The 16,063-nt window shown below is 39.0% G+C and overlaps 1 protein-coding gene across 3 annotated transcripts in view; it reads left to right on the top strand.

Annotated features, from left to right (window-relative positions):
- SRGAP1 (SLIT-ROBO Rho GTPase activating protein 1) overlaps positions 1-16,063 on the top strand; it is a 149,941-nt gene that overhangs the window by 104,209 nt on the left and 29,669 nt on the right. For 2 of the 3 annotated variants that reach the window (XM_068934452.1, XM_068934463.1), the window contains 8 exons: positions 169-390; positions 1,240-1,341; positions 4,184-4,381; positions 4,502-4,586; positions 9,410-9,437; positions 11,532-11,565; positions 14,690-14,750; positions 14,905-14,982. In XM_068934452.1, the coding sequence (XP_068790553.1) occupies positions 169-390; positions 1,240-1,341; positions 4,184-4,381; positions 4,502-4,586; positions 9,410-9,437; positions 11,532-11,565; positions 14,690-14,750; positions 14,905-14,982 (808 nt within the window). Of the gene's footprint in view, positions 1-168; positions 391-1,239; positions 1,342-4,183; positions 4,382-4,501; positions 4,587-9,409; positions 9,438-10,916; positions 11,020-11,531; positions 11,566-14,689; positions 14,751-14,904; positions 14,983-16,063 lie in introns of all 3 variants that reach the window. The other variant, XM_068934443.1, reaches the window with a different exon arrangement.

Raw genomic sequence — 16,063 nt, forward strand, 5'->3', positions numbered from 1 at the left:
AATACTTGTGCCAGGATCCCAATATTGTGTTTTTATTTACAAAGTATTTTGTAAAATATTTTAAAGATTAAAAAAAAATTGTGGACAGAAATTTATAATGATAACTTGTAGTTTGGATGGAGTTCCTGCTTTTTAATTTATTTTCTTCTTCTTTTGTTGTGTTGTTAGTGTTGTGATCTTGGATACCACGCAAGTCTGAACAGAGCCTTAAGAACGTACCTTTCTGCAGAGTATAACCTTGAAACCTCCAGGCATGAGGGCCTAGACATCATTGAAAATGCAGTTGACAGCTTGGAGCCACGAAGTGACAAGCAGAGATTCATGGAAATGTACCCCACTGCCTTTTGCCCACCAATGAAATTTGAATTCCAGTCTCATATGGGTGATGAGGTCTGTAGTTAGTGACAAATACAGGAAGCCTCACAGTGACTGTTTCTCTTTCTAAATACAAGGAAGCTTTCCATGGCCTGAATTTTGATGTTTTTCAGCAGGATATAGATTTTATGCCCTTTTTCAAAGAGTTTGGTAAAAGCTCTTATTGCTACCCAAAAGCAAATGGATCCGCAACAAGCTTTTGCAAAGCTGGCAGCAGCACTCTATTCTGAGCTGCTTGAGAGTTCTCAAGTGAAAACAGTTATGTGTTACTCTATTCTGTATTACCCCATAAGGACGTTGCTGCAGATTTGCTGGCCAACCTGTGCTCAGCCCAGTGCCGGTATAAGTAGTGACTTTACATCTTCACTGCCTGCCTCACCCGCAACAGAGCTTGTGGGTGCGATTCGAGAGCAGCTGCAGAGCTGCTCCAAATTGTGCTCACTGAAATGCAGCCTTCTCCCCTTCTTCCTCCCCCATGTTATCATCTGGACATGTCAAAGAGCACAAGGTTCCCCAGCTGTGCCCTGTTCTGCTATGCCAAAGGCCAGCGGCAAAGCAGAACACAGCATCACCCGTGTATATCTTTATCAAAGGTAACTCCAGGGTTTTCACTTCCGTGTGTTAAGAGAAGCAACACAAAGCAGCCGTGGAACAAGGCTGTGCTCTGTAGTCATAGGGTGTGATATGTAGTTCCCTACCTTGCAACACGTTAAGTTCTTTGAATTTAGATAGAGGCATTTCATTGCCTGCTTTGTTACATTTCAATAGCTTTGGTAGGAATTCACCTAGTTTTAGGGTGAGCAACCCAAGACTGTTGATTCTTTTTTTCTTTGCGTCTTACAGCTCTTTTTGATTCTTTGTTAGGTTTGTCAGGTCACCGCCCAGCAACCTGTGCAAGCAGAGCTTATGCTTAGGTATCAGCAGCTACAGTCACGATTGGCCACACTCAAAATCGAAAATGAGGAGGTAAGATCTGTGTCTGCTTCAGCTACACAATCGGACACTGTTTTCAGGGAGGTGCAGTGTTTTCTGCCTTGTCGGAAGCATATAAAGGCCAGTAAAATGGCTTCAATCTGTATAAGCTATTTTAATTTTAAAAGTCAAATACTGGCAAATATGCTAAGTTAGAAGCATAAAAGAAAAAGCTCCTTATACAACCTTGCCTTTCCTGATAGTTGGAGACGTTTCAGGGGATGCAAATTAGTACAGGATTTGGCATGGAGTACATGTGGCTATGTTTGCCCAAGTCATGTATAGTAACAGACCAGAAAAAAACACAAGCATATGTTGCTTTTACATAGCCTTTGTTCTTTCCGGAAAGGTACATTTCCTGAATTTCAGCTGATTAAAACATACGTATATTTGCATGCTTTTATACTGCAGTCTGCAAAATTAATTTTATTCTGTTTGTTCAAACTTTTATTTTATCAATCCAATTTTGTGAAAATAAGCCAGTTGTGTAAACAGCTTTCAGCACAGAGAAAAATGTTGTGTCTTTCTTAGCTAACATTTGTATTTATTTAACCCACATATATCATATAATAAGTTGGATTCTAAAGGAAACTCTTGTATTCTAGACAGTGCATTCTTTTTAAAACCAAATACTGTTTAGTTGCCTACAGTCAAGTGTTAATTCTCTTTGGAATTGTTGAAATGGCTATGTTTTCCTAATGGCTGCTCAGTCCAGTTTTAGGAAACTGTTGAACAGAGAAGAGTTGAAACAGGATGATTTTTTCCTACATTTATAAGTCCATCAGCAAACTATATTTATTGAAACTCATTTATCCTAGTTTAGAGTTTAACCGTGAAGGTCACTGGCAGGGTGTTATGTAGAACCTCCTATTGCAGCCACTTTTGTGGACCTGATAAATATGGAAAGCCATAAATGCTGCAATTACCTTTTCTCTGTGTTCAGCTCTCTTAGAAGACTAAACATGCATCAGCCACATGTACATGTAGCAGATTGAAACTGCTGCTCCTCCTGCCTGCTACAAAATGATCAAATGTGTTGAATGTGGAGGCAGTTCCTGAGATGCTGAAAGAAGCAGCATCTGGCAAGTGACATTAAGTGTCACCAAGGTCTAAGTTTCTGGAAGTCTTACTTGGTGTTCAGTTGGTTCTTGCATGATGCACGTACAACTCTAACAAGACTCCTGATGTAGCTGACTATCCACAGATACGCGCGTGTGTATGGGTACTTCACTTATCCAAAGCACTGACTTTGCTTAGTCCCTTTTTAAGGGCAGGTAGATCCTTGTCTGCATATAGACATTTGGAAACTCCACGCTTTACCTGTCTGTATGGTCACAATACTGAATTCTATATTTGGCAGAATTTACAGTGAGTAATTGTTAGAGCATATATTTTAAAGTTTTGTGGCAAAAAGACACTGAGCACAGAGTTACTGTCTTTTGTGCTCACCTTCTACTCTGTCCCCAAATTGCTGCTCCTGAAGGGCAAAGGAATTTGGACCATCTTTTGTGGTAGCTGAGTCAAAATCTGTTATGCTCTCAGCTAGAGCTATTTATAAACAGTAGTAGTGAATGCCTGTCATGGGAATAGCTCACCTAGTAAAATAAAAGTGGATTTTTCCTTTGTAAAGAACAGAAAAGCAATGCTGTTCTCTTTCCTCTGCCCTGGCAGCAAAGAGAAGCCATATAGTGTGTATAAATTGTACTTTTATCCAACTTAAGACAATGTAAAAGGCCCTCCATTTAAATGAGAATCTGTTCCCATGTTAAAATATAGGGGTTATTTAAATTTTTTGTGTACTTTTTTGATAAGTTTTTGGGATTCGAGTTTTTCTCATCTTATTTTATATCATGGGTGCTGAGCTCAAAATACTAATGTCCATGAGCCATATACACTAGCCTTTAAAAACCTACCTAAAATCAGAAAATAGCTGTAGGAGATGGAAGGTGACAAAGACAAAAGGAAGGAGAAAGAGTTTTTTGCCAGATAAGTGCAAGGGCATGGGGGAGAAATTATGCTGGCAGGCATGAGAAGGATGCTTTCCTACACTGGTGGCATGTGTAGAAGAAGTGTGTGTGATTCTGTGAAGTTAACTCTACTAGAGACTCTTCCAGCAGAGCTTGAAGGTAAAGCCACATCCTTGTGGGTCTTGCCGGTTACTTTTAGTGCACTATGGAGATGCTGCATTCCGCATTCCACTGCTTCCATGCCCTGGTTTCCACTGTGAGTGACTGTGCTCCGTAACTCATAGGAAGGGGTGCAAGACTGGTGTAATTGCTCTTTCTCCAACCCTCTACTCCTGCTGCACTTCTGCCATCTAAGCATCACGGCGCACTGCACCCCAGCCCTCCGCAGCACCCTGTCATGGATTTTTCCCACGGAAGAATATGCTGCTCTGCCAGCCACACCATCAGATGTACTTCTGTTCCAACCACCCTCTCATCTGGAGATTTGACCATTCAAAGCAGTGTATCTCTATTGCCCGTTATCCCAAGTCAGGAACCATAATCAAATCGTGTCACGTTTCTCTTTGATTCTAATTTCAAGAAACAAATGCCTGAGACTGCTATACATCCATGCTTGTAGGTTGTACCATGGTAAAGCAGAAAACTAAGCGTAATATCTAATGATGTCATTCTTCGGTTATATATACATATATATAAATACATACATGTATATGTGTCTGTTCTAGTGCACCTCATTTTTCACATTGGCATATCACAGTTGGTTTTAGGAGAGCATGCCAGAGGATTCGATTGAGTAGTGAGCGTCCATTCTAAGCTGTTCTAGTATTTATTTATCTTCCCATTTGACAAATTGTGCTTTTTAACACTAGGTTAAAAAAACAACAGAAGCTACCTTGCAAACAATACAAGACATGGTCACCATTGAAGACTACGATGTGTCGGAATGTTTCCAGCACAGTCGCTCGACTGAGTCTGTGAAGTCAACAGTCTCGGAGACATACCTGAGTAAGCCCAGCATTGCAAAAAGAAGAGCTAACCAGCAGGAAACTGAGCAATTCTATTTCATGGTATGTTGGTTGCTTCTTTGTTCGTGTGACACAGACCAAACACCTGAAGTGAACGATAATACAGAAGTTCCTGAAGTTTAAGTCACATACATAATAATAGATTTATCTTCATCTCTACAGAAATTCAGAGAATATCTGGAAGGCAGTAATCTCATCACAAAGCTTCAAGCAAAACATGACTTGCTGCAGAGGACACTCGGAGAAGGTAAATATCACACAGTAAACTGAAAAGTGATTTGTGGTCATACAATGACCACACTGAAATATTTCAAAGGTATGCAGGAGAAAATTGCAAAACTTAACGCTTAATTGTCCAGTAAGCACAGGCCTGATTTTTTACCGGTCATAGTTTTGGTGCAGTGGTAAGACTACGTGATGTAAGTTGGTTTTATTTTCTTCACAGATATTCATTTCCACTGTGCAAACATTTAGACAAGTGACTTTATTTGGAAACAGAACTGTTGAATGAAAAATCTCAGTTCTGAAATGACAGTCTGCGTAGGTTGATTTAAGAGCTGTGCCAAATGCATTGTTCTTCCGAGTGACTGCTGTTATCTTCGGGTCTTTTTTTAAGAGGTGTGGCGGAAAGTGATTTATTTTTAACATAGAAAATCATCCAGGACCAATCTGTTATAATGGATCCACTAGTGTAACTTTCCTGACATGCAGATTTGAATGTCCTTCTTGCAGCCTAGCAACTCAGTGGAGTATTTATGAAAGGTAATAGGTGAAATCCTAATTAATGGATTAATGGATCCCTACTAATGTCAGTAGGGAGATGTTCAATGACTTAGTTAGTGGTGGGATTCCGCAAAGGATTTGCTCGTTGTGATCTAGAATAAGTAAAAACTTAATGAGTAATTCTGTACCTGTTAATTACCGCTATTTCATATGAAATTATCTGTTTTTTTATAAATTACGATAATATCCATTGTCCCGGATGCTCTCCACAATTTTTAATAATGCATGTTAAAATGTAAACCAACTCAGGAGATGTCCATGATCAAATGAACTAAAGCTAAATTAGGACAGTAATGAATCAGCCCCTATGTAGAGTTCCTTCCCATCTCTTTACCAGCCTTCCCGACAGGCACTTCCTCATAGACCCACGGGAAAAGTAGAATCATACTTTGATTGCCTTAAGGACTAGCCACACAGCGTGTTATAGACTTGAGAGGAAGTAAATTACACAGCAAAGAGTAAAAATCCTCTCCCGAAGGTTAAAGACTATAATTCAAAGTTCAGACTCAAGAAAGCAAACTTGTTCTCTGAAGAGCATTATGATGTGTCAATTTATTTTCCTTTTACTGCCAAAAATCTGTTGTTAATCAAATCTGTTCTTACTTTTAATACAAAAGCACAGTTCCACAAATCCAGTTGTGGAGGTGCCTAAAGAGCCATTAACATTTCTGTGGCTGTGACCCAAAGCCCCAGTCTAGAGAGTGACTGAAGTTGGGGGTGAGAAATAAAGAGTGCTGAGAGGTTGGACCCTCGCAAATGATAATTGCTTTTAAACACTGAATGTATTATCTCCTTTTTGGTGGAAGTTTTCATATAATAGTATTTTATCTTAAATGTGTGTGTTGAGCAGTTTATTCCCGCAAAACAACAAACAGCTTTTGTTAGTCAAAATTGAGGACATTTTTCATCTAAATGTTTACAGAAAACGTATTTGGAAAAATAAAGTAAATGTTTGCTATTCAGAAGCCCAGTGAAATACATTCTCATTGACTGAAGGGAAAAAGAAAAGAGGCAACAGAATCCTTTGCCTAATGCACGTTGGAAAGAAACAAAGGAAGAACTGTATCAAAGGAAAACCGAAGAAAAACTTCTCAACAGGATGACCAAAGTGATAAATTGACATTAGACTCTGGGTTGTTCTGCCATGCTTAGGCATGCTTGGACCATTCTGTCTGAAAAGTTCCCTTCAACCCACCAGCTGTAACCCCAAGCAGTTAATGTATTTTGCCCTTTGTTTTTGCACCTAGTTGTTGTGTCATCACACCGTGGCACATAGAAATAGTATCCCAAATGTATACACGCAGTATGAGAGTGGAGATTTGAGGCAAAAGCCATCATTCTTGCGGGTTAAAAAGTTCAAATACCCCATTTTATTGAGAAAGCATGTCTTGCATTATTACAATGTGCATGCCTAGGAAGGAAGACCTGGATTCTGTGCGTGCCTTGAACAGAGATGGCTGAAAGGGTGCAATTACAGTGGAAATAAGAACATTATTGCTGTTGCTGGTGTAGAAATGAATTTATAGGAAATGATCTTAACCCCTGCCCCACTGAAGCTGCCTTTGCTGGAACCTTTTGTGTCTGCAAGGCGGCACTGCAGCAAATGACACAGGGTGTTGTATTAAATAAGGCGGGAGAGAAGGGGGAGAAGAGAAAGGGAAGGAAGAGGTTGTCTGAACTGTGAGCTTTTCTTTGGCACCATCTCTTGCTTTTATCTCATCATCTCTCTATTGTAGCTGTGCCGATCCTTGACAGGATGATGTAAGCTCAAGCTGCAGGGTGCAAGGTCAAGGGTTAAACAGTCATTCTTCATGACTTAAATATGAGTGAGGCCCTCACTATCCTCATGTGCCTGGCAGGATGACTAACAGCAGGAAGTGGGTTGTGCTGTATTTGGTGATCATAGTGAATTGAGCAGGATGGGTTGAGCCGGCCTCGCTGTTCAGAAGTTGCCTATGGATTGTTGAAAAAAAAGTGGTCAGATTTAGATTCTCAGAAGCACCAAGGAAGGGGTAAGAAAGTGTGGACAGAATCATCTTCCAGAGACAGCATTAGCAAGAAAGGGCCAATGAACAGGATAAATTTGTGAAATGCAGTAATGAGAAATGTTGGAAACACTGCAGTCAGGATTGTTCTCAAAAAATTCCACTGGTACAATTTGAGTGGTAGATCTCAAACAAGTCCAGTGTAAGGATGTAAGTGGAATAAATCTGAATTTCAGCGTGATGTCCAAAACATGGGGCAACATTTGCATCCTGTTCCAGTTGATCCCCCACCTACTGCAATCCATTTCTGTTTATGGACAGAATGGATAGATTAAATGCTGTCTGGTGAGTCCGCGTATGCAGATTTGGAAAACTAGATGAGAAATACTCAAATGACAGTGATACTAAACACAGGAAACACACTGATTGCCATATTAATTCAAACCCAAAGCTCGTCTATTGAACAAGGGGAGGGGAAATGCAAGAAAGCTAATAGAAAGTTGAAAAATAAATTGCTGGTTTTCCAGATAAGTTTTGCCCTAATCTCTTAAGTATCAGAGATGTATTTAAATCCCTCAAACCTGGGATTCTTAAAATCTTTTCTATGTTTTACTAGCATTCGTTTTTGAGATTCTTAATCTCAGTGAATTTCCCTTGGTTTTATGAGGAGGGAGAAGGAAGTTACTGATTTATACTTTCCATATCATAGATTATTTTACATACTCTTCTTTTGTCCCCTCTTTTTCACCTCTCTAAAATAAATGTGTGCAGTCTTTACATGTCAGTAATGCCAGAATTTTTTCCCAGAGCTTGTTCTTTGTGTCACCATCTGCAGATCCGCACCCTTTTGGTACTGCAAGGTGTATTTTCAGATCAGTGTATTCAGTACTGTGCAGTATTTCAGGTGTAATTGCATATTGCCACATAAGAATATAATGTTTTGCATACCACTTTGATTTTTGTTCCTTAGGCAGTCTGGTGTCTGACAAGCTTTCTTGATATCGCTTTCAAATAGAGCAGTGGTCTGCTTAGACCTAGCACAAGCGATGCTCAGAGTGATTTTCTGAGTCCATATTGTTATCTGTAGTTCTGTTAGCTGCATAACTGTTTAATTTTTCCTCAATATTTATTATTTGAACTTGTCAATGCTGAATTTCATTTACCGTTTTTTGTCTTGTTCCCTAACTTGATTAAACTCCTGTGAAGTGCTTCACAGTTTTATCAGGACTCGATGACAGAAACGCATTTTAGTCTTCTGCACAATTTTCTGCCTCCCTAGCTGCTGTGATCTCTCAAAGACATTAGTAAATGCATTATATAGCAGGTCGTAATTGGAAGGCTTGAGTCAGTGACTGTTATCTTTTTGTCATGATGAAAACTGACCATTTAATTCCACTTAGTTTCCCTTTCTTCACTAGTTTTTGCTCAATGACAATACTTTGCCACTCAATCCATGGCTGTTTAGTTACTTTAGTAGTCTATTGTGAAGAAATTTGTCAGGAACCTTTGAAAATCTACATAAATTAATCCAACTGATTCTCCTTTATCTGCTGTTTTACTGACAAGTTCAAAGAATTGTAATAAATTAATGGAGCATAATTTCCTTTTGGGAAACTAGACTGGCTGGAACTTATCGTATCATTACCTTCCTGCTGTTTCATTATTTTACTTTTCAATATTATGAGTTTACACAGTGCACATGCCTGACTTACTGGTCTGCAAAGGTTATCCAGAAACCTTTTTAGAATACAGTATTTGCTTCCCTACCGCTCTCTGCAGTTGTCACTCTTATGTCTGTGTTGCATAGCTTCCGAAATGGCATTGTGTTTTTTTCATGTGATACACAGACAGAAGAGAAGAAGGAGTCTTTCAATAGCAAGCCGTTGGTGTCCAGAGCTCTCCGTTTTCAGCACTGAACAGGTTTACGCACAAGGAGAGATGCAATCTTATCTTGGCACAGCTCTATTTCCATACTGATTTAGCCATTGAAATCCATGAGCATAAGCAATGGAGGTTTTTTAGAGCTTTGCTTCAAATTATTCATGATATCAAGTGGTTCTTTAATCTGTGGGCAGGCTTCTGAGAAGTTGCTTCATGCACGGATTCTGTTTGTATTTTAAAAGCAACCGTGGAGATGGTAGATAACTGTACTGCCCTGTTAGTTGTGTAATTGTCTATCTTTTGCTGGTAACATAAAAGCTAGGGTTAAAAGTAAACTGTAAAGCATACTTTAGACACTAAAAACTGTATCTAGTTCCAAATTCTGCAAATGATTGTTTCCTGTTCATTGAACTCTTTTTAGGTCACAGAGCTGAATACATGACGACAAGGTAAGGCCTTTTTGTTTGACTTGCTTTAGAGAGCTACGAATGTAATAAAATTTGAGGAATTAAAAATTATAAGAGGTGTGCCTTTAACCTTAACTCTGCCCCTAGATGCTACCAGGAATATATGGAGGTCACCAAGCATATGCCTAATGAGAAAAAGTTCTTTCTTGACCCCAAAGCAGGTGACTCATCAGGCTCACAGCATCCTAAATTCCCTGTTCTGCAAGCAGTTGAAAGAAGATGGTGTACCTGGGCAATATTTTACACTAGTGAAGTAGGGGAACAACTTGAAGCCATCTTAACATCTGTCTTCTCACAGCTGGTCACTTAAGCTCTGGACAGAAGCTCTGGAGGAGCAGAGTCTGCCCGTCTCTTCCTTAGCACCAGTTCCCCTGCTCCTGCTGGGATCTGCCTGTTGCCCCAAGGTTCAGCTGAGTTTCCAGTTTGTGAGACATGCAAATGGGAATGTTCTTCAAAGTCAAAGTTCAAATACAGAAGGGAAGAGAATTTCTTTAAAGGTGAATTAAAGCTAGAAGGTAGCATAGCAACAGGCCAGAGTCCGACCACTGTTACGTTTTTAAAGGATTGTTTCTTACCTCAGCCACCCAAAACATTGAATTTTCTGCTGATTCCTGAAAGAGCCATAGAAATATTGGACTGCTGATGCAGGGGAATTAGGGAAACTGTTGGCATGCAGAGTGCCACACTAGTCGTAAAATAAATTGTGACCTAGAGAAGGATACTTATTTTCTGTAATCTCTTTCAGTCGTAGTCATCACATGTGTAACATGTAACATACTAGGTAAACGTTTTGCAGACCGAAGTTGTGTGTGTTTTTTTTCTTTTTTGGGGTTATGCTGCTTTTGTTTGTTTGTTTGAAGTTGATGATACTCTTTTAATTCCTTTAGCTAATTTGCAAAGTGTTTATTTTCTTGTGTAAAGATGTTGGTGGTTGGATGTGGAAGGCTAAAGCTGTCTAACCTTACTTGCTCTAGCTGAAAATGCAGACAGTTTGTTTTTGAAGCATCTGGGGAGTGTGCTGAGCAGCTTTACTTTGCATTTAAAGCTTCTCCAGCATGAAGCAACTTTCCTGCTTGATAAAAGAGGTGCTCAGAATGCCCTGTGCTCTGCCCTGTCCGGCTGGCAGCGGGGACTTCAGGGGTGCTGCACATTTCATGCATGAACACAACAACAAAAGGTCGTTCCAGCTGTGCAATGTTTGGAAAAAATGTATATGATAAAACGACATACCAGGGATTCATCAAGAATGTCAATATTTATCCATAAGTAATGTATTTTTATTGGGGGAGTTCTCTAATCATTATGTTACACTTGAATTTGATGGAATATCTTTGCTTGTGACCTACTGTGTTTATTTCTCCCTTTACAATGTTCTGTTGTTTTGCCATGAGCTTACAGACGTTTCATTTTATTGTATGACTTCATTCTACTTTTCTCAGTAATGATATTCCCTTCCCTTAGGCCTCCAAATCTTCCCCCTAAGCCCCAGAAATACAGGAAGCCCAGACCCCGCTCACAATATAGTGCTAAGTTGTTTAATGGTGATTTGGAAACATTCATTAAGGTACTGGCACCAGCCACCGGAGTGGCTGATCTCAACACTTCTTGTTATAATGGTCAAGACCTCATGTGAGCTGAGGCAGATCATTATGTTTAAGTCTGTCCTGGGGCTCTTTTCTTTCCCAGTTGATCAATATAATACTTCCTGAAGTCAGAGGGAAAGCCGAGGATTCATTTATCGCTTTAGACTCATTACAATTTTGTTAATCAAGTAGGGACAGTAGTGGCAGCCTGGTTTTATTTGGGGACTTTAGCATCATTTAGAAGATAGGATATAGCAGGGTATCCCACAACTTAGCACAATTTCCTGCTTGCCATTTTACTTACATTTGGTATTCAAAGTCTGTGAAGAAAGGGTTATTTCTCTGTGTTTGATATCCAGCTCTTGATTTCCTGTGACTTTAGGAATTTATTATATTGTGTGAAATTGTGATCACTACTATTCTGGTTCTTGTATCTTTTCTGTATTCACTATCTTCTTCTTTCTCCTACTTTTATTTCTAATAATGCTTCTAGCCGGGGCCGAAGGAACTCTCACACAAGACATCAGGTATAGTTTGGTGAAAAGAGAACTATCTCTGCCTAGCTGTCCGGTTGCATTCACACCTAGCTCAAAATTCATTCTTTCATTAAGCTGAAAGGAGAAGTTTGCATTAAGAAGTCAGTGCATGAGTACAGCAGGCAAAACTGAACCAGAGCATGAACTATGGAGTGACTGCAGTCTTAAACGATGGATATTTCCTTATTCTTTAACAAGCACCTGCTCACCACACTCAATTAATGTTCATGTAATCAGAGTCCTATGTTAAAGAGGAAAAAAATCTTCAAAAAATATATAGCAATACGTTTATAAATGAAGTGACTGAAATCCTAACTGTAAGCTCTGTGAACTGGGTTTGCATGTTATATGAATTTTTTTCTTGCTGTGCAACATTACTAGCAGCAAGTATTTTGCAGAGCCCATTTCTGTCTTCAGTGGCACTTACTAGTTTAGCTGTCTTTGAACAGAGCTTACAGCCAGCCTTTGTAAAACTATATGGAAAACAGCTATTATTATGCAGGTGCTGCTGTGAGGTACAAAGACATTCAGCAAATCATGGTACAAGAGATGAATATCATAAGCAATTTCCTGCTCAAAGATGAAGGTAAACAAAGAAATAGAAACCCCCCACAACAAAAAGCCCTTGATTAGAAAAGCACCGATGAAATGGGGAGAAATGCCACCCTATCATTTTCACTCTCACTGAAAAGAGTCCTACATGGCATAGGGGTGCAAGATTACTTGCAAGTGGAGAGAGTTCTACCTAGTTAGTCTTTCCAAAAAAAAGGGAAAAAGAAAGTCAGTAGCCTAATGACAGATTAGCCAGTGTGAGAAAAACATTAGGAAGCATCCCTGGCCAAAGACCGTGTCATTCCTCATAGGGATGAGTAATTTTGACAGGCACAAAAGGATGACGGGTAGTGAAATACAGTATTGCACCAAACTGCTTTGCATTACATTTTTGCATCAAAAGATATAATCATTCACTAATTATGCACATCAGATTAAATTCACAGCAGTGGCAGGGTCCGTGTTCTCACCAGCACAGATCGTTACTTCAAATTATATTCCTGTCATCAGATCCAAAACCCAAAGCTGTTGGTCTAGATTACTTAAAGGAATTACTTAACTGTGAAGAAGTGCATAGTTTTAAACAGATACACTGAAAATGGGTATGAAAGCAATTTTCTTTTTTATGATTTCTTACTGCAAACTATCTTCTCAGAGGCTTTACACTCTTGCATGAATCAGTGTACTAACAGGAGATGTGGGTGCATGTTGTGCATGTGTTCTAATATTTTGCTTTTTTTGGACATCCAAAGTGTTCAGTGTATGTGAAGATCACAGTATTCCTGGTTTAGCAACTGACCTATTCCGTAGGTTTTTTTATTCAACTGTTACTGAATCAAGATATAATCCAAATGGAAATTTTTGGTCCAGACATTACTGATTCTTGGCTAGCCAGTTTTTGCTAGATTTTAACTAAAGATAAACAAGAAAGCCACAATATAAATAATGTAATTACCAATACAGTGGTTTGTAGGCCCCACTAAAGCAGCATGGAGTACACAGAAAATCAGTGGTTAGGTTGTCTCAGGAAGTGCATTGTTGCATTGCTTCAGAGTGTATTATTTTTCAAAAATACCTAAAAAAATAGTTGGCTTCTCCTCTGCTTGGGCTTAATTCATAATCCTCCCATTAATGTAATTCAGCATGAAAATGAGGGACTGGTTTGTAGGGGGAAAAGTGTATTTTGAGTTACAAGGTGCTTTTTAAATTCCTAGTTTTGTAATACAGACTGGTTTTATATTGAACTTTCAAATGAACTAGTCAGTTCTCTGAGTGCTTACGTATTTGAAATTCATTTTGGAAAGAAAAATTATAGCTTCCAAGACAAGAATTTTGAAGGTACCTATTATTTATGAAAAAGTAATTTTTCCAGCATAAGCACTAACTTTTCTAAATAATTTTTAATCATATAGTTTGTGTCTTTGACAGATTTTTGATGACTGAGAGTCATTAATGTGTATTGGGTAAAATATCTATTTTCTAAATTGCCAAAACACACAACCAAAGGACCGTGACAGTCCTTTTGGTAAATCAGTAGTTTTAAAAAAATGACAAATCATTCACTGTGGTGAATGATCAATGTGGAGTCAACTCATCCCCCTACCATCCCAAGCATTTCTTTTCCTTTATTAAAACACCTCTGTTTAGCTGAAGATGTCTCTGCAAAAGCCACAGCTGTGTCACAGCGGAGACCAGGAGCTGTGCCAGGCGCTGGCAGGGCCGTGGAAGTGGGAAGCTCCTTTCCCAGCACCTTCGTGGGACCGTGCTGCCCCACTGCAGAGGCAGCCGAGCAGACGCACGCTTGCCTCCAAGCACCTGCAGCTCACCACTGGTATTGCCAGCTAGGTGGCACAGCCTGAAGTAATGTGCCAAGCCATGACCTGCTGTGTTTTAGGACACACAAGTCAGAAGGGCACATAGGAGCACTCTTGGAACAGGTGGGAGACACCCACTGCCCCATGCAATGTCATTTAGTGGATCTTCTCCAAGAGCGTTTGATAGTCCCACAGGTCCAGAAAAGGCATCGTCAACAGCTTTCTGTCAGCACTTTTTACCGAAAAAAAAAACCAAAAAACTCCAGGAATCAGAAATTAGGCCCTTTGCATGTCAGATTTTCTCTGCCAGGAGAAGAAAGGTAAGTTAGATGAATGCAGAAGGTTCATCTTCATCATGAATTATTGTTATTAACAATAAACTTTAAAAAGGGCAAATTCACTGTTTAACTCGTTTTGCTTCCAAAGTCTAAAACGAATGCATGAGCTTAGATGTCACATACAGTGTTAGGCAGATACAATGGTGGAGGCAAAGAATGAAGGCTGCAAATTTCCTGATCCAGGGATTTTCATTAAGAACTTTAATCTTTTTTCTTCACCTCTTCCTTCCTCCCCCTGACCCCAAATGGGAAGAGAATTCTGTTAGAAATTATTTTTCAGTGTGTTTTTTTTTGTCAGCACTGTATGTCCATCTGGATTGATCAAGAAAACCAATTTTCACGTTCAGTCTAGGGTAGGGAGATTTTCTCTTTCAACTTTGCAGTACACTCTTTCTGCTTTTATTTTTCCAGGATTCTGGACAGGTCATTCCTCTCATCGTGGAAAGCTGTATCAGATTTATCAATTTATATGGTGAGCTCTGAAACATATTATGTCATTTCTTTAATGCCCTGACTGTTTTGTGTATCTTTTGCATTTACCAGTCAAGCTTTGCTTTAAAAATGTAAATTAAAAGTCTGTCTAAAATAGATTAATTTCTCACCTCTCTCCCCTATCTTTGCTTCAGGTCTTCAGCATCAGGGAATTTTTAGAGTGTCTGGTTCCCAGGTGGAAGTGAATGATATTAAAAATTCATTTGAGAGAGGTAATTGCACTTTCATATATTCAAGCACCTTAATATCTGACACTTAAAAAATCTGTTGAATTCTAATTACTTTCTTGGCTTTTTAAGCAGTTTGCCCTGCACTTTGTGTACTGCACCTAAAATTTTGCGCTATCAAATGCTTAATGATAAACTATAATGATGACATGTAAATGTTCTTCCTCTGTAATTTCTCAGGCGCTTGAGCTTATGTTTTATTCTGTATAGACAAGACATACGACTTCTGAAGTAACTGCAAAATTTATTACTTTGTTAATGGTAAACTGCAAGGAATAGTTTTGTCTATATTTTACTTTGAAGATCTTTAGAAAGGAAAGATTATGTTTTTTATTAAATTCAAGATACTACTTAATGCAATTTGAGACTGCTGTTATTTGATCTTGTGGAATACGAGTGCTCAACTTTTGAGTCCCTGTGTCAAAGTGACATCACGATCAGTGCACATACAGGCTGTGAAGAGCCATTTCCATGTCCAACCACTGTTTTCATTCCTTCAGCCCCCGAAGAGGAATCATGGGAAAGATACCAGCAAGTGAAAAGAGCTTTTTAAACGTGAATGGCTGGTAACACCATGCTTAGGATTGCTCTGCTAGAGCAGCCAGGATGCAGCAATCCTCTAATTGTGTTAAAACAATACCAGTGGCAATTTTTTTTAGTCTTATATTCTCTTTCTTGGATTTTAGAACCTGTCTTTTTAAAAATTTCCAGATCCTTTTGCAGATCATTTGCTAATGAGAAAACCCTTGGTGCAATAAGTCTTGTGATTGATAGCCTGAAAAAATATGCACAATATTTTTCTCCCTGGTATTAGTTATATATCTTGTTAAACCTCATCTAGTTCTTGACAAGCTATGTGAGGCAGCTGTTTTTACATGGTAAATGAAGCCATATCCTCCTATTCTCCAACTTTTAAATCTGCCTTAACTACTTCTCCTAGGTGACGTTATTTTGGAATAGAAGTACATTTCAAAGTCTTTCAAAATCAAGATTAAGTTGTTAAAATACACATAGTTCAGTCATGGGCTTTAGGGTTTCAGTTTCTATGCACTGTACTCACAAAACG

This window comes from Struthio camelus, chromosome 1 (assembly GCF_040807025.1).
Source record: "Struthio camelus isolate bStrCam1 chromosome 1, bStrCam1.hap1, whole genome shotgun sequence".
NCBI lineage: Eukaryota > Metazoa > Chordata > Aves > Struthioniformes > Struthionidae > Struthio > Struthio camelus.